Source organism: Cyclopterus lumpus, chromosome 17, assembly GCF_009769545.1.
Source record: "Cyclopterus lumpus isolate fCycLum1 chromosome 17, fCycLum1.pri, whole genome shotgun sequence".
NCBI lineage: Eukaryota > Metazoa > Chordata > Actinopteri > Perciformes > Cyclopteridae > Cyclopterus > Cyclopterus lumpus.
Window position 1 is genome coordinate 3,003,892 of NC_046982.1, and position 23,249 is coordinate 3,027,140.

At 40.4% G+C, this 23,249-nt stretch overlaps 1 protein-coding gene across 1 annotated transcript in view; it reads left to right on the forward strand.

Moving 5' to 3' along the window:
- The first annotated feature begins 4,370 nt into the window (after window positions 1–4,370).
- The window catches only part of tox (thymocyte selection-associated high mobility group box), a 50,812-nt gene continuing 31,933 nt past the window's right edge, over window positions 4,371–23,249 (forward strand). The window contains 2 exon segments of the mRNA XM_034555862.1: window positions 4,371–4,976; window positions 21,745–21,810. Of these exon segments, the coding sequence (XP_034411753.1) occupies window positions 4,872–4,976; window positions 21,745–21,810 (171 nt within the window). The 5' untranslated portion in view covers window positions 4,371–4,871.

Below are 23,249 nucleotides of genomic sequence, written 5' to 3' on the forward strand. Positions count from 1 at the left end.
TCTAACTAATACCGCTCCTTCATCAATGAGGAAGTGAGCTGCAACTTTCTTCAGGGGGAGTGGCTGGATAATCTGGCTCAAATTTGATGTGTTGCTATGGTGATTTTTCCAAACTTGCTTCGAGGAACCGAAAACCCTGGCTTGTGTAATCTCATCCGCGAAATTATCCCGCTAAACACGTTAGCCATGTACGAGAAATAGGGTCCAGATGTCTCTCAGCTTTCTGATTTGATAGAACTCCAGTGGTGGGAGAGGACAGATACATGACAGATACAGGGCGAGGGGCAGCAGTTAATTAACGCTCATTAAAAAGCATCACTGTTACCAACCTGAAACATGAGATCATTCACACCCTGTAGTTCATCTCTCTTGAAGTGGGTTCAGAGCGAATATTTAAATATTTAGAAATTCAGGATTTGACTTTAAGGTGGTGGTGACCCAAAGGTGAGAGAAGGGAGCTTGTGACCGGCAGGATAAATCTGGGTGCGGGGGGGGGGGCTCCCTCATTACCACCACTGAGGTGCCCTTGAGCAAGGCCCTTAACTCCAACTACTCCAGTGGGGCTGCACATTATAGTAGATCAGACTGTAGGTGTATCAGGCAGCTTAGAGAAGAAAAAAACACTGGTCAAATTCTGACTCTCTCCAGCCCCATCCTCTCATCCCCAGGCCCCTTCCTCACCATCCTCTACCTGTCCACCAGGCGCCCTCCCCCACATTCCCCCTCACTCGCTGCCCTAATTCCCTGTCCTCTCTCCCGCTGCCATTAAAAAAAGGCATTAAATTCTACAAAACAGTCACAAGAATAATTAATCAAGTTGCAGCAACCTTCAATCATTTAGTTATTTCAATACATCAGGTGTGACGTCAGCTGTTGGACATCTCTGGCACTGTCCTCAAAGTCCTCTCAAACTATGGACGGATTCAGTCGTTGCCCCAGTGACTGAATCTCTTTGATTTCTAAATTGAGTCATATTGGCGGGCTCTTTATTTTTTATGTCTACTGACGGTGGCACAGCAAACATTTAGTGTACTGGATTTGACTCTTCTGGTGGTCACAACTAAAAAGTCATGCCAACGGTACTTTTTGCACAACAGCACTGTTCCGTTCCCCTCCACTGTCATTACAATGCCATGCATCCAAACGTTGTTCAACTTTTGGTTCACTTTATAAGAAATGGAGATTCCAGAGAATGGTGCACAAAACATCCATATTTAGCCTGCTTGCATATAGAGATAGAGCATCAGAGAAACCCTTTTTGATATGACGTGTTGCTCTTTGTCACACAAAGTAAACATGACAACAACAACAACACAATTCTCACAATATTTACTAATATTTTGAGTCTTTCTCCCGCAAATTGCACCTCCTCCTCTCTCATACTGGAGAGCTGTAATACCTAAAGGACTGGCGGTTTTTAGCCCGGAGTGGATTTCTGCACTATGAATCTATAATGTAATCCCCCGACATGATGAGACACACATCATTCAAATGCTACAGTACATTAATGTTTCAACCCATCAGATATGTGAGAAAGCTCATGCATGGAAATAGGAAAATTGTTCGAGGTAAAGTGTGTGCGTGTGTGTGTTTGTCTTTAAGTGCATGTGTATGTGGTTTGCATTATATATATTTATATATATATTTATATATATATATATATATATATATATATATATATATATATATATATATATATCTGTATGATAATGTAAGTTGACATGCATATGGTGCAGCACTGGCATGGTGTGTTTATGCTGCAGTTGTGTCCTTGCATCTGTTTTTTATATCTGTGTGTGTATGTGTGTGCGTGTGTGCATGTGCATGTGTATATGTGGAGTATTTAAGTGTATATGTGTGTTTGATTAGTTTAGTGCATATGAGCATGTGGGTCGGCGTGTGTATACTGTGTGTGTGTGAGTGTAGTTTTATAGAGAGGAACTGTGTGTGGGGGAGGAGAATGTGCAAGTGAATTATGTATTTTTCAGTGGGGAGGGGTGCATATATGTATGTGGGGGATGGGCAGAACACCCACTGTATGTATGTTCACTAAGTATGTGTGGGCTGGCTTGTGGCACGTGCGTGAGTGTGTGTGTGCGTGCGTGTGCATGTGTGTGTTAGGGAGAGAGTGAAAGAGAACATACATTTTACGACACCTATTTCTGTGCGTATAAACTCAGTGTGTATGTGTATATTTGTATGTACTTGTGTGTCCAAGGTTATGTTTCCAAAATACAAGTGTGTGTGTGTGTGTTTTTGGATCGTATACGTTATGTGTACGTGTGTGGGTGTGTTTTGCTACTATATAAAGTACAATTATGTGTGTGTCTGCAGGTACTTCATGTGTGTAAGTGGATTTCTAAATTTAATATGCATGTGTGAGCATCTGTTGAAGTGTACTGTATGTGTGTGAATCAGTGAGATGTGCATCTCTGTGTGTGTGGGGGGGATAGAATCTCTTTGTTTATGTGCATCTGTGTGTATGTATTTATTTCCGGGAAATGGAAATGTATTGTTCTGTCATTGCAGATCTTAGTTAGTTGAGTATTGAATAGTCTCTGTTTGTCAAACACACACAATCTGTTTCACTGGAGGAAAAAAATGCAGTTTTTACACACTACACTCATCAACATCATATGCCGACATATCTATATGTGTGCAGTGCACAAGAAGATAATGTGTGTGGAGTTACTTTTCAGGCATTATTGACAGCAAGTGGAAACCGCTTGCAGCGTCTTTCTTTTTCATGATTTCAAGGTGCACGCCGCACGAGCCTCAGGTAGTATTAAAGGAGTTAGAGGTAGAAGACAAAAATGTAATCAAGGTTAGCGGGCCTACAGTTTGTAGAAAATGTTTCCCAATGTTGTCGCGTGTGAAAAGAACCAAAATGAACACTGGAATGATTCAAACTGCATTTGTAAAGGAATGATTCTCTCCCTGTCTTTTTGATCCCCATAAGCGATTGATTATGTGACCTGTGATCGCTATGAGCTGTTTACACTGTAGTTCGTACAACATGCCGCCCAACCTTTGAAATGCCAAACTGTTGCTTCAAACAGAGTCTGTAGATGTGGAAAAGTTTATATATGTATCTAAAATATATATATATATATATATATATATATATATATATATATATATAGATAGATATAAACTGTATATCGAGAGAGAGAGAGGATGGGCAGCAGAGGGACAGGAGACAGGTGTCTCTAAGCACCTCAACATGAGTAAATACAAGACCAAAGGGCATTGTTCAATCATGTTAAAAAGATCCCACATCACAAGGAAGGAACTTACAGCTTTTCCTTGTGACAAAAAAAAAGAAGCATCCTTATCTCATTCGTGCCGGCACTCCCAGAGAAGTCGCTTGTTGATGGAGCAGCAGCTGCTGGAACCCAACGTGGCATTAAAATGGCACCATAATGGTGGAGGACTGAAGAGAGTGGGGACCACACTCCACCACCAGTGACACAACAGGACTGCTGGTGGAATTCAAATCCGAACCACATGCAAGAAACAAGATAGCATGTGTCCGAGCAAGGTTAACTTGTTAGAGGGCCCTAATTATGTTAGTCATTGTTTATTGCACTTTTAGCGGCCATATCGTTGAACACAACTTCATTTTAGTTATTGCAGAATCCGAGCACCATGCCAACTCAAACAACAACCTTGAAGCTACATTTGATGTGCTGATACTGCACTGGTTTTGTGATAATGTAACCAAATTACCAAGGGCTGATTGACGCACGGGGGACCTGGGTTTTAAGAAGTGGGCTCTGTGCAGTGTTAGCACCATGGACAGCATCACTAATCAACATACTGATTTTTCTACAATCTTTTAATTGTTTTGACTTTTGTTGAATTTTGACTTCACTGAACAAGAGTCACGCATCCCTATAATTTAAAAAACACCCGTTCAGTCACTTGAGTACCTTTATTTAGGCAAAAGAAACACCTGGCCGGACCTTTAGACACACTCTTCTCCTCTAGATGGAGCACATTCTATAGCTCAGCTTCTTCGGATCATGTTTGTCAAGTTGGACGCAATCAGATATGTCGATTACTCTGAAAATAAAATCGCTCAGGGTTCTGCAACAGCATTTTGTAAACAAGATTGTGATTATAATTAGTATAATGAGTCGTGGATGGTTTGAATACGTTAGTTGAATAAGAAGTATGCTTTGTCCTTTCCAATCTCTTTTATTTGTTGTTGTCAACGGGGGGTAGAAAACAAACGGAGCTTTTATTTTGTGAGAAAATGCACATCCGGGTTTGTTACGGCTTACTCTTGCTAGCTTGATGCTGGAGCTCTTTGTATGACTGGTCCGTGAGGCACCTCCGCACCGAACACACGCGCGGCAGCAGCAGCAGCAGCGGCGGAGGAACATTGACACACAGAGTCCCAACCAGGGATAGACCGGGTCCTACAGCGTCCCCCTGTCCGAGCGAGACGTGGCCTACGACGGCACAAGCAGGGAAACGACGCTTTGTTCTAAGTGCATCGTTGCCGTTTTGTTTTTTAAACGCTAGGTATTAAAGAAGTGGGTTTACGGGGAAGTTTGTTTGCTCACGGCAGCGGTGACCGGAGCATGAACACCGGTGCGGGGAGGCATCAGTCTAAACTTCACTGACTCCGTGCGCTCGGTCCACGTTTTTTTCGCCGACTTATCTGCTTGAAACCTGCGTTTATTTTCCAAAAGAAGCTCGTTTTATCGGGCCGCCGTGGTTGTTTCTCTGTTTGGTCGCCGAAAAGCCTCCAACTTTGTAAAAAACATCCAGGTTTCCAGACAGATATTCACAGATTCACAGAGATACGAGAGGGAAGAACTGCGAATAGAAGGACGGACGGAGACGTGGATGTATCTGCAGCCATGGATGTAACAGTTTACCCGCCTCCTCCTCAGCCTCTGTCCGCGTCAGACCACACCAGGCTGGGGCAGCTCTCGTACCCTGACCCGGCCTTCGGGACCAACAAGGTAAGCAAGAAGAGAGGGACCCTCCGTAGACCCCTTCTGCTTCCCGTTGTCTGAAAGATAAGACACCTTTGTCCTGTCCTACTTTGATTACCCCAGCTACCCCCCCCCCCCCCCCCCCCCCCCATGTATTCTTTTATCTTGCCTCGCCAATAAAGTGGTAATTAATTGCTTTATTACACTTTAAACAGCCATCGAAGTTAACTACACCCCCGTTACCATTTCTTCTGAGCACATCCTCTCGGTTCAGTTTGTTGCCAGTGATGTAATGACACCCATAATTAAAAACCTCAGCAGCTGTAATTGAAAGCTAATTAAGTTTAGATATGCACCGAATCACAAGTACAAACAGAGGAAGTGTGGTGAGAATGGAATTACACCGGCAACAAGCATTGTTAGCTTTTTCCTTCTTCTTTTTTTGTATGCTTTAAATAGTTTAGACTGGAGTTCAATCATTTCAGTTTGATGATGCTGGAGTTAATTGGTGTCCGGGGAAGCTCTGCCGTCTTTCTCCCTCCAGAGCAAGGTCAAAGGTTAGGGTCAGATTCGCGACAGAGGTGGAGCTTGTAGGGATCCAGTGTGTTGCCACCTTGAGAGACCCCTCTAAGGCAGGATGGATGATTATATATCTAATTATATTTGATCAGTATAGACCTATCTATCTATCTATCTATCTATCTATCTATCTATCTATCTATCTGCCTATCTGTCTGTCTGTCTGTCTGTCTGTCTGTCTGTCTGTCTGTCTTTTTATCTATCTATCTGTCTGTCTGTCTGTCTTTTTATCTATCTATCTATCTGTATGTCTATCTATACGTCTGTCTGTCTATGTGCAAAGGGATGTGTCTGGGTACTTTGGGACAGACACGAGAGGCAGTGGGACTGTGCACTTTGACAGTGATTAATTGCTTAATTATTTAACTAGTTGCAGCTGATGAGTGCAGCTATTAGAGCAAGTGACAGATTAGTAACCACTCTTAAATCTCTGCACAACACCTTTTTTAATCACATTCATTTTGGTGTTTAGTTTCACAGCATTAAGATGAATAAATACAATTTCAATATAACAATATCACATGTACACAACACTGTTATGTACATGTGATATATGTACTGAAATGTACTTTAGTTCCCCTTTCTTTGATACTTTAATTCACCTGCTGTATGGACTCCTCTGTTTCTCTATTAAATTTCCAAATATATTTCAATTAGCCAACTGATCCGAATACGTGTGTCACACTGACAAGCAGCAGGGAGGTAAACCGAAACGGCATCATGTGATATCCGAGGTAAAAAGCTTTGCTGTACACAACTCCTCATGCTCGTACTTTATCATCATTTTAGCACCGTGGGACCAGAACTAACTCGACAAGTGCTTTAAAAAAATATATAAATAAAAATCTGAAAACCTCTCTCATGGAGTACAGTGGACTATGTGATGTCAGAGTATGCTGTCATCCCTGAGTGGCTGCTGTACAGTTTAATGATTGATGGGGCTATTCACAGGCTGGTTGTCTGATCCTGCCATGCCCGCAGACATTTATTAACTGCTCCCCCGCAGCATCTCTGAGAGGCTGCGTCTCCCTACTGCTTGACCCTCGGCAACAGCAGCGTGGTGTCGACTTGTGGCTACAATAACTTTGAACAGAAACGCTGAGTTCAAACTCTCTGCTAGCGGGCCACCCACTTCGAAGTGCCACACCTCTTGGCTCCATGTGAAGCCCAATAGGGTACAAATGTTAACAAATAGACACCATGAACCTTCCCCAATTCATTACTTAAATAAAGACAATGTTGTTGTATTTTATAACAAGTTGTATATTCATGTTAAAATATGCAAAGAGGCATTATCTGATTCAATATTTGCCAATGTGCATACATGTTCAGAACATTGGATAAAGCAAGGTTTAAAATTCATGGTTTATCAGATATCACTCAAAGGTTTTTACAGAGGTAATTTGAGATATCTCTTTGTATCACTTCATAAATTACAACAGCCATAAAAAGGCATTTGTATAAATTAGGCTCTGAATGATATCTGAACAAACTCCTCTGTAAAAACCTTCAGAATATAGAGAGGAACGAAGGTGGAGAGTTTGGTAAGCTGCAGAAGAGGACATTTCTGGATCCGAGTCTGAGAATTTTCTTTTTTTATAAAAACGACCTTTAGAGACATTTTGAAGACAGGCAAAAAGGTTTAGCAAATGCACTAATGGAAATAACCATGAAACTTCCCCTGTTCACAATTTTTTTTAAATGTTCAGTTGGACAATGCAAGTGAGGCATTACTTAATAGTAACTTTTGCTGAAAACCTACAGATACAAATAGACAGAATAATAAAATAAACTCCTGAATTTGTATTTAGACATGTTATGAAGGCAAAATCTCCAAAGTTTTTGCCTGGGGTGTCTTGCCTCGAGTACTTATTTGAAGCAGGTTTTGGGTAGGTAGTGTGTTTCAGGGTGTGCTGTGAAAGTTCACTATTGCTTCTTTACACGTGCAACTAACCCTAACCCTATACCTCCTTGAGCGGTCACTTGAGAAATGCAGAATAAATAAAAAGTTCCACAATGCGACATACTAAGAAAACGGAGACACTACCTACAGCTGTGATAAACACAAGAGAGGTCGCCTGAAAGATCTTGGGGAAACAAAACCAAAACATTTTGCTGTCTAGTTGTGATGTGTAATTGCTGGTGATGTCCAACGGAGAACAAATGTTTATCTTGTTTGTTTGTTTGGAAAAAAAATATTGCAGCATGACATTATTACATAGTAGATTCTTTACACATTCATTATGTAGTTTGGAATTGGAGCACCACATCTGATTCTCGACCAGTTTTGTAGCCGACTGACCTCTGACCTGCAGCTTGGGCATGAACGGAATATCCCGTCTATGTCTTTATGAGATTATAGTTTTAAATATACCGGGTTTCATTTCACCCTCAGTATTTAATGACTACACTCGCTGTACTGGATGCCAATCTGCTGCTTTTAATCTCTGAATCCAGCATCATTGTGTAGAAGTGTTTTGCACACAGACTCATGCAGCATCGCATTGTGGGCTTTTTTTCTTCGTCAGTGAGTATATTTGTTTCAGAAAGAGGGATGTGGAGAGAGAGCTGTGTGGTGTGGTTGGGGGTAGGGACTGGAGAGAGAGAAAGAGGGAGAGAGGAGAGGGTTGTTGGGGGTTGGGATGTTGTAGATGAGAGAGAGAGAGAGAGAGAGAGAGAGAGAGAGAGAGAGAGAGAGCAGTGGGGGTGGGGCCACTAAGGTTTGTACTATATTTCTCTCTTTTGATTCACGGCTGTGTCGGCCTGATAGAAGAGATCATATTACTCCGTGTGTGTGTGGGGGGGGAACAGAGACAGAGAGTATATAAAAAGAGAGAGATAAATGCACAGCAGAGGAAAGAGGGAAAGGGACAGGAAGTCGGAGTAGAAAGAAGGAAGCAAAGGAGAAACAAAATTAGAAAAAAAGCCAAGAAGGAACAGAGAGAGGTTATAGTGAAAAAGAATGGAGCGAGACCGCGAGTGTGGGTGTACGCGTGTGCGTGAGAGAGAGACAGTAGAGGCGCCTCCTATAGACGTGTTAATGTAAAGATACTATACTTCTAATTACATGGAGCAAAGTCTCTTTACAATTACCTCTGAGAAGTGGAGGTCTAGGCTGAGGGCTACGATGTGTGAGGCATCAACATTTTTTATTTCTACACATACAAATTTTTTTTTTACTGTGAGTTTTAAATGCAGCATATTTGTAATGATCCATCATTTTAGATAAACAGAGGCATTCGCCAAGCTTAGACCGTAAACCAACACGTGTTTGACGTCTGTTAAGTATGACGTCCGTTATGTTTGACGTCCGTTACGTATAACGTCCGATACATCTCACATCCGATACGCTTCATGTCCGTTTGTTACGCTTTACGCTTCACGTCCGCTACATTTGACGTCCATTACGTTTGACGTCCGTTACGTTTGACGCCTGTTACGCTTCACGTCTGTTACGCTTCACGTCTGTTACGCTTCACGTCTGTTACGCTTCATGTCCGTTACGATTCACATCCGTTAAGGTTCAAATCCGTTACGCTTCACGTCCGTTACGCTTCACATCCGATACGCTTCACGTCCGTTAAGATTCACATCCAATATGCTTCACGTCCGCTATGCTTCACATCCGCTATGCTTCACATCCGCTATGCTTCACATCCGCTATGCTTCACGTCCGTTACGATTCACGTCAAATACGCTTCATGTCCGTTGTTACGCTTTACGTCCGTTACGATTCACGATTCACGTCCGTTAGATTCACGTCCATTACGTTTCAGATCCGTTACGTTTTACGTCCGCGGTCTGAAACCACAGCGGAGACACTTCGGTCCTGTCTCCAAGACCAGAGCTGACGTGAAGCTAAGCCACGGTCACTCCGCTTAGCAGCCGGGAAACAACTTGGTCTTGAAAAGCTGCAGCGTTTATTTGTGCACAAACTATATCACTTGATATCTTCCTCTTAAATAAAAATGTCTCTTTCTAGTCACATACTCGCTCCGCTAGGCTCCAGATGAGCTACGCTGCAACACTGGCAATCATGATGTCGAGGATTGGGTTTAAAATTTTAGATTAATTACCTTTCTAAACAGAGACATAATCTTTCAAGAGTGAATCGCAATGCATCTAAGAATTGATTTCCTCCCCTATCCCTACTGAAAAGGCTGTACAGTGTAGCTGTACTTACAACATGGTGCGTGCCCTTCATTAGGAACTATGGTAAGTTGGCCAATACATTAGTTTTTCAGGAGGTTTTGAATCAGAAATGAGTGTCAATTTCCAAAAGCAGAGAAGGCAGCATTCCTCCACACACTCTCAATATGTCATTTCTGTGCTACATTGTACTTAAGGTCTCTGGTATTTCACCGCATCTGAAGCAGCCTTTAGTCGTCTTTCATCTGTAGATGTACATTTACAAAGTAAAGCTGTCCTTTGCCTGTGAAATGGGTTCTATGATTGTAATGGTAATGATCAAACGCATCATAACAACCATTATAACCAAAAATATATGTAATGGCCTAAAAAAACTTGTTCATCATTTGCTACAGGAGTTAATCATTCAAAAATGTTGCGATGTCATGAGGTGTTTTCGTGGTAGGAAGACTTTAAGTATGTAACTAAAAACTAGTGGAGAGGGAGAGGGAGGGAGAGAGGGAGAGAGAGAGGGAGAGGGAGAGGGAGGGAGAGGGAGAAGGGGAGAGAGGGAGAGAGAGAGAGAGGGAGAGAGAGAGACTTATGTAAACATGATGATTGTGAAAGCTGGGTGAGGTATTTCTAAAGCAAATAGAGAGGAAGAGAGAAGAACGGGGAGGAACAAAGAAGGCCTCAGTAAAGAACAGGAGAATATAGACCAAAGGAGAGCGGTACAACAATAACGCAGAGAAGCACGGAAGGAATAGAAGTACACCGGGATCTTATGAAACAGAAGTGAGAAAGTCATCAAGAGCAATTAAAGCTGTAATACTGGTCACACATCTCAAGTACTGGTTCAGCAGGTGCAGCGTTTAAACTCCACTCAGATGCACATTCATGGCTCTGCAGTGTAGCGTCATCATCCCTATTTTAAACAATACTCTGTAGTCTTAAGAATGCTGGTTTCAGCTGATACAGAGTGACGCAAGTTTGGCGCGGATCATTTTCTAGGATGCTGGGTGCTCTTGTATCGCCTCTCAAAAGCCGTGTTTCCCACTGCATGGTTATGGCTCGGCTCTGGTACCGGGTCCTATTCTCAGGGGATGGTTGTAGCGACGGCGCACAAAAAAGGCTTTTTCATCGGCAGCCGAACAGAGGAATGTCTGCACTTTGTTGTAGTTTTTTGCGAGCGCCCCATTGTTCAAACCTCGGTCAGGTGAATTAAAAAAAGTTGGGGAACTTCATGCAAATTGTTTTTGTATTCATCTGCAAGCTCTGTAGTCATTTGCCAAACACTGTGAAGGTGTTGGTGGGACAGGAAGTCTGGTCTACATTACCAGGAGATTGACGTACGCCCTTGTCACGGAAGACATTTTGACATGGTAGGAAAATCACAGGTGTAAATAATAAAATGGTAGCTGAATTATTGAGCTGCTTCAGTTTCCGAGTCCTAATGTTGTTCATTCACTAAAAAAGGTGTATTCCCTATGATCACCACCCCCAACCCAATTTTTTTTTTGTGTGTTTTTCCCTGAATCCTTTCAGGTCTAAATGCTTTCTTCCTGGACCTCATCAACGTCCTCCTCACTGCTGTAGTCTACTGCAAACAAATAAACTTGGTATTAAAATGAACATGGCTTCAGTTTACCAAGTTTTAATGTTGTTCCTATCTTTCATGCTTTTATCTTTTATCCTGTATTATTTTATCGTAAGGTGACCTTGGGTGACTTGAAAGGCACCTCCAAATAAAATGTATTATTATTATTATTATTATTATTATTAAGTAATCAATATGCTAGGTAATGACAAACAGTGTTGGGAAAGTTCACTTTCTACATGAACTAGTTCAGTTCATAGTTCATAATTCAAAATGTTGAACTAAGTTCACAGCTCCAAAAAATGAACTAGTTCAGTTATTTTTTTCAATATGTTGTGAGCTATAATTGAAATCTCTATCTGTATGCAATACCACTCTTGGCCTCTACGCAACTTGGCGCTCTCACACTTGCCAGGCATAGGGCTGAAATGTTCAGACACAACACTGATGACAAAGAGGTTCATGTTTCTGGCAGACAATGTTCCCAACCAGCTGCATTCAGGGTCCAGCTGAGCTAGGCATGCATAGTCTTGTTCTCAACTACATTAAAGTTTTTTTTTCAAAATTCCTGATGGAAAATTCCTGTGGAAACTTTCCGGAAATTTACCCGAAACTTTCCGCCCCTTTGCAACCCTAGTCCTTCACAAGAAGAAGTTCTATTGAAGCCTCTGCCCATTCATTCCTTTGCCCTCTGTGCTGCTGCTCATATAGCATTTCATAAACCCTGCCTCCTCCATCCGAGCGTCCACCCGTAGGCTCTGATTTTAAGTCACCTTTGAGTGACAATTTATTGTCATCTCACTCTGGGCTTAGTTTCACCTGCAGGGTACATTCAGTGTTCATATAATAATAAATCAGCTCCACTTACTGTACATTATGATCACTGGCAAGTAACCGTGGCATAAACAGGATCATCCACTCCATAACAAACCCCTTATGGCAATACCGCCTTTTTTTAAAGAACAATTTTTGTCAGTCAGGATTACAAAGATTAATTAGGATGGATTTGCCAGTAATTTTAAAATGGGCTTTCATGTATCAACAGCGACACAATCAACTTGTCTGCCTGAACACTGCTTGTGATATTTCAGCAGGGCAGTTCCAAAATATATAGGGTGAAAATTAACAGGCAATAATAAAATAGATATATAGGGGTTATTTGCTCAAGCTGTTTTTTTATTTGAGCTGACAATGTGTGCCATGTGCAAACTTATGGTTTACAGTAAACAGCTTATAAAATAATTTTTTACAATACAAACGGAATGGAAATGGTTTAAATGAAACTCCTCAATCAGCTCAGTCAAGGTACATCCCACATGGTAACATCCAGCTAACAAAAGCCAGCAGACGGTGTTTTATGTACCGTGCACTTTGCTTTAGGCTGGTAGACAAAATATCATAACAAATTTCACATATATACACTCCACTAATATGATCTAGATGTACATGAAAGCATGTGGTGCTTTGACAGTGTTGGCTACACACAGATTATCTGTACATGATGGAAGAATGGGTTGCTGAATGCTACAATTAAAATACTGTAAAAGTATAATGTTTTTATTTAAATTGGGTAAATTCGCAAATTTATTTACTCAACTTTCCTTAGAAATATATAAAGGAAATGTTCCACCCCTTTGCAACCCAAATCAGATCCTATTTTATTGCATTGTATTGTTCCTAATTGTACCTTAATGTACCTTATCGTACCATATTGTATTTTATTGTACCATATTGTATCATGCCTTATTGTACCTTATCGTATTGATCATACCATACCTTATCGTACCGTATTGTACCGTACATTATCGTACCATATCGTATTATATCGTACCATAAGTTATCATACCTTGTCATACCATATCGTATTATATCGTACCATACGTTATCGTACCATATCGTACAGTACGTTATCGTACCATAACGTATCGTATCGTACCATATCGTATTGTATCGTATCTTATCATACCGTACCATATCTTATAGCCCCTTTCTGGTATTGCATCCTCCCATTGTCCCTCCTACAGCTTTTTAACTAACCACAGTGTCGGCATCTCATCTAATTATCTATCGGAACACAACCAGTCAATCTGTCTGTCCGTCTGTCCCTGTTGGCCGTCACTCCCGCTACTGAACACCTTGCCAGACCCCCCCCACCCCCACCCCTTCGCTCTCTCCTCCCCTCAACCCTGATGATGATGATTGGGTGACTTTCAGCCCTGTTGCTTGTGTTTTTGGTGTGTCTGAAAGCGTCTCAGTTGGTCAGATTATGGGGACGGAGCGATGAGGGACTCCTGGTTGGTGGAGGGATGCCAAATGGAACAGATGGGTGGAGATAGAGCACTGCCAGAAGAGACTAATTATCAGGATTTAGTTTCCAAAACAAACATATTGCAATCAAATCACATACTGCAATCATTGCTGCACATTGTTGTGTGTGTGTGGGTGTGTGTGTGTGTGTGTGTGTGTGTGTGCTGTATTAGTGACAATTAAGTTTTGGTGGAAGAGATTGGAACAGTTCCTGAGAATTTCTCTTCATATTTTGTTCCCGATCATACAACTATAACTGTGGCGGTGTGGTGCTAATTACTGTGAATAGATTGAAATGATGAAGTCCCATTTGAAATGCCGTGTCTGTTCTGACCCTGTGGCCCTGTACTTTTGTGGACTTGACTTGACTTGATGCCAATCAAATCTTTCTGCTATAATGTGATGTGTCTGCTGCTTCTGTTAAGTGCATACAGTAAAAGTTGTCAGATTTGGGTTTTAACTTAGGTTTTGTGATATTTGAGCGTCAGCATGAATCCTACCTGTTTTTTTCTCCGTGGCAAGTTTCAGTTTTTACTCAAGAGTAAAAAGAAGAACTTCACACTGTGGAGCTTCAAGTCCAGCTGACAGAAATCAGCAATTGAAAAGCAGGCTAGTGTGACAGAAAAAAAGACAAAATGGTGCCACATAAAGTTACAAGTCAAAAAAAAGTCTTGCTTTAATTGCAGTGTAGTCCAGTCCTTAACTTTGGAAATCCCCTCCCCCCCACACCTTCAGATGTCACAATTAGGTGCAACACTATGAATGTTTTCCAGCAGGGACTGTCTGAAAATGTCCACTATGATCCCCAGAATTACCAGTTATCACTTCTCCCATTTCTGAGGATTTATTGCCAGATTTATTCTCCGGAAAAATATAAACTTTTTTGATTAGGAAAAAAAGAATATTCCACGACTCCAAAGACAGTTTTGTAGAAAAAGATCCATTTAGTGATATCATTTATTCAGGAAGTATCAAACCATTATCCTTCACTAGGGCCATTATTAGCCTTTTATTTGGTTATTTATGTTATCATATTGATTGTGTTAATGCATATGGAATACATTGGGCCATGGTTGTAAGGTGTTTTTGGAATTTTGGAAGTTGAACCTGAGCTCCTCTAATAAGCATAATAAACGGTGTGGCCAAAATACAGACACTCAAACCCCGAAGGACAAACATGTACCCATTGAAACCCATTACAACCAAAAGGTTTGATCCCATAACCATTAATCTGGAGCCCAGGCTTCAAATTGATACTCTTTACTATGTTCCAACATATTGAGCCAGTGAGAGTTGTTGCTCATCATTTACATATTTCATACTGTGGGGAAAAAACGTATTTAGTATACAGAAAATAAATTAATGGCATTTAAATGGTTAAGATTCTGAAAAAGAAAGAATATTTACAAAAATATAATGTGTACAATAGTATTTTTATAACAGTTTTAGGAAGTTAACAAGTGGGAGTTTCTTTTCAACTTCACAAAATATGCAGCAAAATCATTGAGATATCAATGAATAAATAAATAAAAATACCCCAATTAGTTTGCATTTTCTTTCCACAAAAAGCAAAGGCAAAGGCATCATGTAAACAAACATTCAACGGGTTAACATCCTGATGTATAGATATTTGGTGGATATGATCAGGGCTGATATTGGTTAAAAGATTTAACTCCCTGAAAGTGGAAATTAATATTAATAAAAATATTTAACTTTGTGTTTTTTGTCCTCGAAGGACATCAGAGCAACATCTTTTTTTAAAGTGTTGCACAAGGATTCAATTAAAACTCTGTCTGTCTTTACTGCAAGAATTCGTACACAAGAGATACACACACACACACACACACACACACACATGTGATACCCTACGCACACACCATCTATCTAGACTTTTAGTCGGGGCGAATACAGTTAGCCAATAAAACTTTGGTTTATATTGCTGTCATGGTGACAGAGATAAGACAGATAAACAATTGCTGAGCTGAACTACCACAGCTGTGTGAATCTCCGTCTCTCTCACAAACACACACAGACACAGACACAGACACACACACACACACACACACATAACACACAGACACACATACAGACACACACACACATACACACACACATAACACACTGACACACATACAGACACACACATACACAGACACATACACATACACACACACAGTCACCCATTAGTCTTCCTCTCTCGTTCCTCACCATCTCTCACTGTAGACTTGGTTTATGTCCCATGATGGAGTTTAGAGTCAACTGAAATCCATTCAGATAGTTTCACACGCCGCCTAAACCCATGAGTGATTACACACTCAGATAGCGTACACACAGATAGCCTTGCAACCCGATTTCTAACTGTCCGACAAGCATCTGTGAAGAACGCTTTATTCTGTCTTAAATTGAAGTTTAATCAGATTAATTATTTAGCGCTTTAAAATCTATTTTCTTCTTGAGTTCTTAGCCCAGGTCAATAAGAGGAAATCTATATATCTAATAGATATCACCATGAACTTTACGTTATGTTTAAATATGCAATTGATGCATCTTCTAATTGTAACCTTTGGTAAATTTAGGAGAAATCTACAGACGCAAATAGAAAAAGTAATAAAATAAGCCCCTGAATGTGTATTTTGGATGATTTCTTTACACTAGAAGACATGCAAAATAGACCAAAATCGCAGAACTGACCAGTGCACCGATTGAGTACTGATTTACTTTACTTTGTGTATTATTACTTTTAAAAGCCTGAATGAATAATTCCGATTAGTTTAAACAGGATATTAGAACTGAATTTTAGGTCTGATTGAATCAAACTCATCCAATTTACATCTTACCGCATGCGTCTCTCTTTACCACTTTCTCCATTTCCTTATCTTATCCATTACATTTCATTTCTCCCAACCTCTCCTTCTTTATCCTGCTCCTTTCCCCCCCCCCCCATGCACTGTATTTCTCGCTTTTCCTTTGTCCTTGTCTGTCATCCTAATAGTCTCTCTCCCCCCTTCCTCCCCCCTTCCTCCGACCCTGACCCACTTAGCTGGCTGCTTGTTATTCAAACCATAGCTTTACCCACACACACACACACACACACACACACACACACACACACACACATACACACACACACAAGCAGCAGAGATGAGAGAGTGAGAGACAGGCATGAAGGGGAGAGAGGGAGAGGGGTAATTTAGTTTGACTACAAACCTAGCTACCTAGAGGCAACAGTACCCATCCTTGATACATGTGCTTCTTATTTCCTTTAAATAATACATTTCTCACTGAGTCAATGAAATGTTGAAAATAATATTCAATCGACTGTCATACAAGACAAAAAAACAAAGCAGAACATCTTCACGTTAAGAAGCTGACACCAGGGAATGTTTGGCAGTTTCACTTGAAAAATTACTGATTGTTTTTTATCGATTCAGTCATCAACCTATTGATTAATCGACTCGAATAGTTGCACCTTAAAAACCTAGATAAATGTATGTTTTAGAACTTTTCATTTAAAGGGTAAAACAAAAACAACCAAAAAAAGAGCCCCAACATAATGATGACCTCAGACTAAGGTGCTACCACAGCTGTGACCTACTGAACCCCGATTTATTTTTAAAGTGAAAAATTAATTTAAGTGGATGCGATGCCAAAGCACCATCTTGGTCTTAGATGATGTTATAACTCTGTGATGGACATTATGACAGCGACGGGTTTTTTTTGTGTGCAAATTTACAAGGTTGTAAAATAGTAAATATTACAAAGACCCTTTTTTACACAAACTACGTCATCTGTTGAACAAATGCCACTCGAAGAAGATCACAGGACACAAAACAGGCGAGAGCCAACACACCGGCCTCTGCATTACACATGTTCATGGTTTAGGGGTTAATTGTTTGCAATTGTGTGTGCATTATACTGTATGTATCATAAGCCTTCTTTCTTTCAATCATTTTATTTTAAGTTTATACAAGTTACACATTACCTCCTAGACAACATAAAACAACAAAAATAAATAAATACAAAATAAAAATATATAACAGCATAATGACCAACTGTAGCATTCTTGTTTTACTATTTACCAACAATGAGTGATGAGTGTGTAAATTGGATTAAAAGAATTATATCCTGCCAAAGTGTGGGTGAAAAAAATATACTCTAATCATACATACAATACTTTTCTGTGTTCTACTAGTTTCAACACTGGTGATGGATCCTAGAGCGCTGTTGCAACACAACCTTTGTGACTGTTTGCTGTAGATCGGGGCTGCGTCTAACAATTATTTTGAAAATCTATCAATTTGTCAATTATTTTTTCCGATTCGTCGATTAATTTATTTGAAATGTCAGAAAATAGCGAAGAATTTTCAATTCAATTCAGTTTATTTTGTATAGCCCAATATCACAAATTACAAATTTGCCTCAGAGGGCTTTACAATCTGTACACATACGACATCCCTGACCCAGGACCTCACATCAGATCAGGAAAAACTCCCCAAAAAAAACTTTTACCAGGGAGAAACTATTGGGAGAGCAACAGAGGAGGATACCTCTATCAGGATGGACAGAAGTACAATAGATGTCATGTGTACAGATGAACAACGTAACTGATGGTATAGCTCAAGAATGTGAATAATGGTAATAAGCGGTATTCCTCACTGTGTGGAAGTGACTGGGATCATTCTTTTAACAAATTAGTCAAAGCTTAATCAGGAATTTAAATTATAGAACTAGAGTTTATTATAATCGGTACCCGATCCAGCTATTTGAGTCAGTATCGGCCTGATCCCAGTATCGGTGCATCACTAGTTGAAACTGGAACATTTCATCCCAACTGCACAACTGTAGCTTGAGAGCTGTATTTGCCCCAGGAACACATTAGCCACTTAGCATTACCACCTACAAATGACTGTATTTTGTAGCCTGGTTCAGTTTACAGTGACATTAGTCAGCATCAAGCCCCGGTCTACTAAAAGTTGCGTTCCCATACAACCAAGCTTCAAATTAGTTGTTAATTGAAACCAAACTAGGTCAGGTTTAGAAAAAAGTAATGGTTTGGTTTAAAATAAGTGTGTTATCTGTGTGACGCAAGTGAAGTACGTTTTGCTCAGGTACATATGTTTGTGTGTCGCACGGGACACGAACAACGACCTCAGGGGTGAAAGTCCTGTGTTTGTGCCATACACCGACTCATACTGACAAACGGTATGAAAATATGTTTTCCCCTTGAAACGTTGATAATGTAGTTTTTCAGGAGACCTGCAAATATGTGGTTAAAAAAGGCAGTTTGTGTGTCACCCTGTGCTCGTTGTTGAGAATGAATTAATCTATCATCTACAGTCTTGGGGCTTCAACATTAGGCTGACGTTGGACTGTAGACTTAAGCAGGTCACAGTGGTCTAGATAAGGATAGGAGCAGGTGGCCACACTGGCTGTGCTCTATAAGGCTGTGCTGGTGTGGATGGTGGTGTTACATAGCAGCAGGGAAAAGTGGATGCATGCAGCACATGAGGGGGGCAGGTATGATGTCCCAATCTATCATCTGATCTCCAAACAGTGGCATGTAGAGTGACAGGCGTGAAGCTGTGCTAGAACTTGCCGATTGGTCGCGGTGAGGTGTGTAGGTATTACAAGCGGTCTGGGATCACTAACTTGTAATAGTGGCATCAACTTTTGGTTGCAGAAACAGAAAATATGGTGGACATAAACTTGTTCATCGTTGAATCATAAGCACAGTAGTCTGTGATGTTGACGGGCTAGTCGACCCCGGCAGTCAAATCACTGAATCTGCATCACCAGTGTCTCTAAAACAGAGGCCTGCATGGACGCCAGTAAACGCACCAACGCTCATGTAGCGTTTCCCTGGTTCAGGTTCTGACAGCAACATCCACATTTAAATATCACTAATGCGCCTGTTTGCTGGCCCTATATTTAATCTTGTAAAAAAAGTGGTTGCCACTGATGACAACCAATGGCCAAGAACTAACTACTACTAATGACTAAAATTGGTTTCAGGTAGTTATAATTATATTGCTGACGATTTCCGTTCCAATTGATCCGATGACACCGGTGGTTACCGTGGTAACGGCAAGTGCGGTTTCCATATTCCAGCTCCCAGAATTACGGAGGCGCCAACTCTCATTGTTTTAATAAAGAAGTCATGCAGCAACTGTAATTTTTCCATCACGCCATGAGCCACGGCGGTCTGATTTCATGCTGTACACGGCGCCAGTAGTGGTGTCGGTCAGCTTGCTGAGGAGGTCAATAGTTTTCCTGGTTACCTGGTAAGTTGTAATGTGAAGCAGCAGAAGCACTGATTGCAGAATGTAAAATATGAACCATAAATAGTATCAAAGAAGGGCTTTGATTCACTGAAAATATTAGTTGGCAGAGATGGTTCGAAAAATGTATCATAAGAAGCCATGAGAAAGATGTTAAAAGATCCTGCTTCTGTTGCATGATGTTGAGAAAGAAACCTGCAATTACACATTTTAAACACCGGCTTTTTTATATATGATGGGCATTGTATTATTATTTATTATTTAGTTTGATTATGGTGTCCTATTCTTTCTAAAAAGGCTTTGTGACATCGTTATATTCAGCTTGTGTGTGTGTGTGTGCGCCTGTGTGTGCCATGTGGGATAACAGGTCTTGTCAAAAAAGTAAATGCAAGAATCCACTTTGACCATGAGGTCAGGTCAGCATGTCTGCTCTTCTCTTCCTCTCCTGTGATTGGTCAGAAAAACTTTGATCGCTCTCATAGGAGGAGGAATGAAGCTCAGGCTGAGAGACGAGACAAAGAGGAGTAAATCCCATCCTTCCTATTACTGTTCTAATTATTTGATATGTGTATGCAAAGCATTAATAACTGGTAATTCCAAAAGCCACACTATGTGTGTGTGTGTACTTGCGTGTTATGTCTGTCCCAACACTGTTTTAGCTTTCTGTTGACTCTGTAAACCTATACCTCATTTGCATAATACCCAACAGCTGGCAAACGGATGGGGTAGTTACACCTGTCTGTCCACCTGTGTTTGTATTAGTGTGTGTGTGTGTGTGTGTGTGTGTGTGTGTTTTGCATCCACCCACCTGTTCAAACGTTCTTCTGTCAACCAAGACAATGATTATGTACCAATGAATTATTTGAAAAAGGTTGTTTTGTTTTGCTCATATTGGTTTGACCAGTAAAAGAGTGCTGCAGGAATGAGTACTTCCTGTCCCCTCGTCTTGAAGTCAATGGGTTTTTGGTCAGATGTCTGAAATAAGGTTAAAACCAGCTGAGGAGCAGTTATACATCAGCTAACTAATGAAAATGTATCCTAACATAATTCAAACTTTAATGATGTTGATGGCAATGTAACAGTGGACAATACAAGTATTCTTTATCATATCAGGACACAACACTGAGTACTGTTAGTCCCCTAAAGTAGTGATATCAGTAGCTGTCTATGGGTTCCTATGACATGCACTGCTGACTATAGGGAGGACAATTGCAAGCTAGTGGATGGAGGAGGAGATAAGGGATCCCACAGGAGGAAGAGTAGGGCAGATAAGAGAGGGAAATGAGGAAATACGAGTCCAGGCTGCATGCTAATAGGATTCATTGTATGCTAGGTAAAATATACCCTTTATTCTGATAGTGTACGAGACAGCATTTATATCATTTCCTGTTTTGGATAGGAAATATTGTAACACGTACATTGACAGATGTCACGCAGTGAATGTTCCCAACAGCACAATCAAAACTAAAGATGTAGTATTCATTCTGATCATTTTAGTACTCTTGATACGGGCCCTTCTCCGCTGCACACTCAAAACCTGCATGCTTACATTTTTAGGCACATTATAAGTATACTCTTTAGGATGTATACATTTTGTAAATTGGTAGTTTAATGTATTTTAAGTAGTTTAATGTATTATTTTGAGGTGCAATATCCGTCCAAAAAACATGTCAGTGATGCTGTTTGTAGATTATGTATATCATCAATATATCTGTGCACAAGACTGATTGTGCACATTGAGCAGGGTTTTCAACGTGTGAAGGAGATGGTATACAGATAGCGGACTTATCGTTCAAAATCTGTTACCTCAATCTCCACTTATGGTCTCCTTGCTGACTGGTTCTTCGTTCGCTGTGTTTGATTATAGTTTATTGACATTGTTGCTCTTGTGTTCTTCTCTCTCCAGCTGGATGGGGACACCATGTTCCTGGGTATGCCAGAGCAAGGCCTTGACTATGCCTCAACCAATCAGGTGTGTGTGTGTGTGTGTGTGTGTGTGTGTGTGTGTGTGTGTGTGTGTGTGTCCTGAAAGTGTTGTAACATTTCCCAACAGAAACGGCATGCGCTGTATCTTATTTAAACACTTTTCAATAAGTGGAATGAGTGAAATAATCAGTTCCAAACGTAAACATGTGTTTCTCGCTTGCAATGATTTCAACAGGAAACGGCCTTAATGTTGTCCCTTTGCTAATATGGTTCATGGAAGTCTGATGGGAGAGAGCTTTTTAGTCCCTGCAGAGTGAGTCTGTTGAGGGTTAATGGTTTCCCAATATCTGTTAGGAGTTAGCTATTAATTATGGCAGGCCACTGAAATAACAACAGTGATACAATGTGATCTCTGAGGCCTCAATGAACGTCTTTCCATTCATCATTCTACTATCATTGGCTTTATTCCACTTGAGAGTGGGGCGTGTCATTCAAACCCAAATTCTGATTTAAGAATCCTTCTTAAGCAAACCTTAGAACCCCGACTAGGTTTATTCTCTTTGCTCCTGTCCTATTTTACTCTGTGGCCTAGTTTGTCCCTGCAGTGTATTTACCGCTATAGAAACAGACCAATCCTGGCTACAAGTAGAGAGACCTCCAACATGTAGTTGGTGCAATATAACAGTTATAATACCCCAAATCATAAAAAAAGAAACGCAAGTGGGAGGAAATGAATCTGGTACATCAAACATTTGGACCAATATCTGAAACAAAATGGAGTCTCCACGTGCTATACATATGGAACTGTTTACATTTTTACAACCTCTCCTCCTGCTCTGTGTTCAGCAGTGAGATTTCAGTTTGTGTCACATGACGTTGGTCTCAGCCAAGTCAATCATGGCTTCCCATGCTGAGGAGCACAGAATGTTATGTTTTTTCTACAAATTCTTGTGAGATCAAACCTTTAATTTGTTGGCATACATTTAAACAAGACATATAGAGTAAAATTATTTTTATGAAATATCACTATTTAAGCTTAGATTTGGTTATTCTTCCTGAAGGAAGAATTCGTCTGACAGGATTTGTTCAAGGACCGATGGAAAATCTTTTTAAAACACATCATTTCTGTTTTTACAGTTTCTGGCTATAATGAATTATGTCATTTTGCCAATTAAAAAAAAGAGAACATGTCTTTGAAACCCCACCGGTAGATTATTAGTGGACAGGAGAGAAGAAACGCTACCGTTATGCCCATGTTCAGATTAACTTCCAGTGTCGTGCATTCATTATATTATTTTACAGATGTGTTTATTGACGCTGTGTCTTTGAGCTCACCTTTAGCTATTTTAGTCTTCTCAGTTAACTCAAGTCAAACCAACTTTTCCTCCCAACCTATTTCACAAATCAAAAGGCACACAACACATTACAGGGATTTTTTTTTATCTCTGCACTTATTTACATGTTTACTGTGTAGATTATCACAGA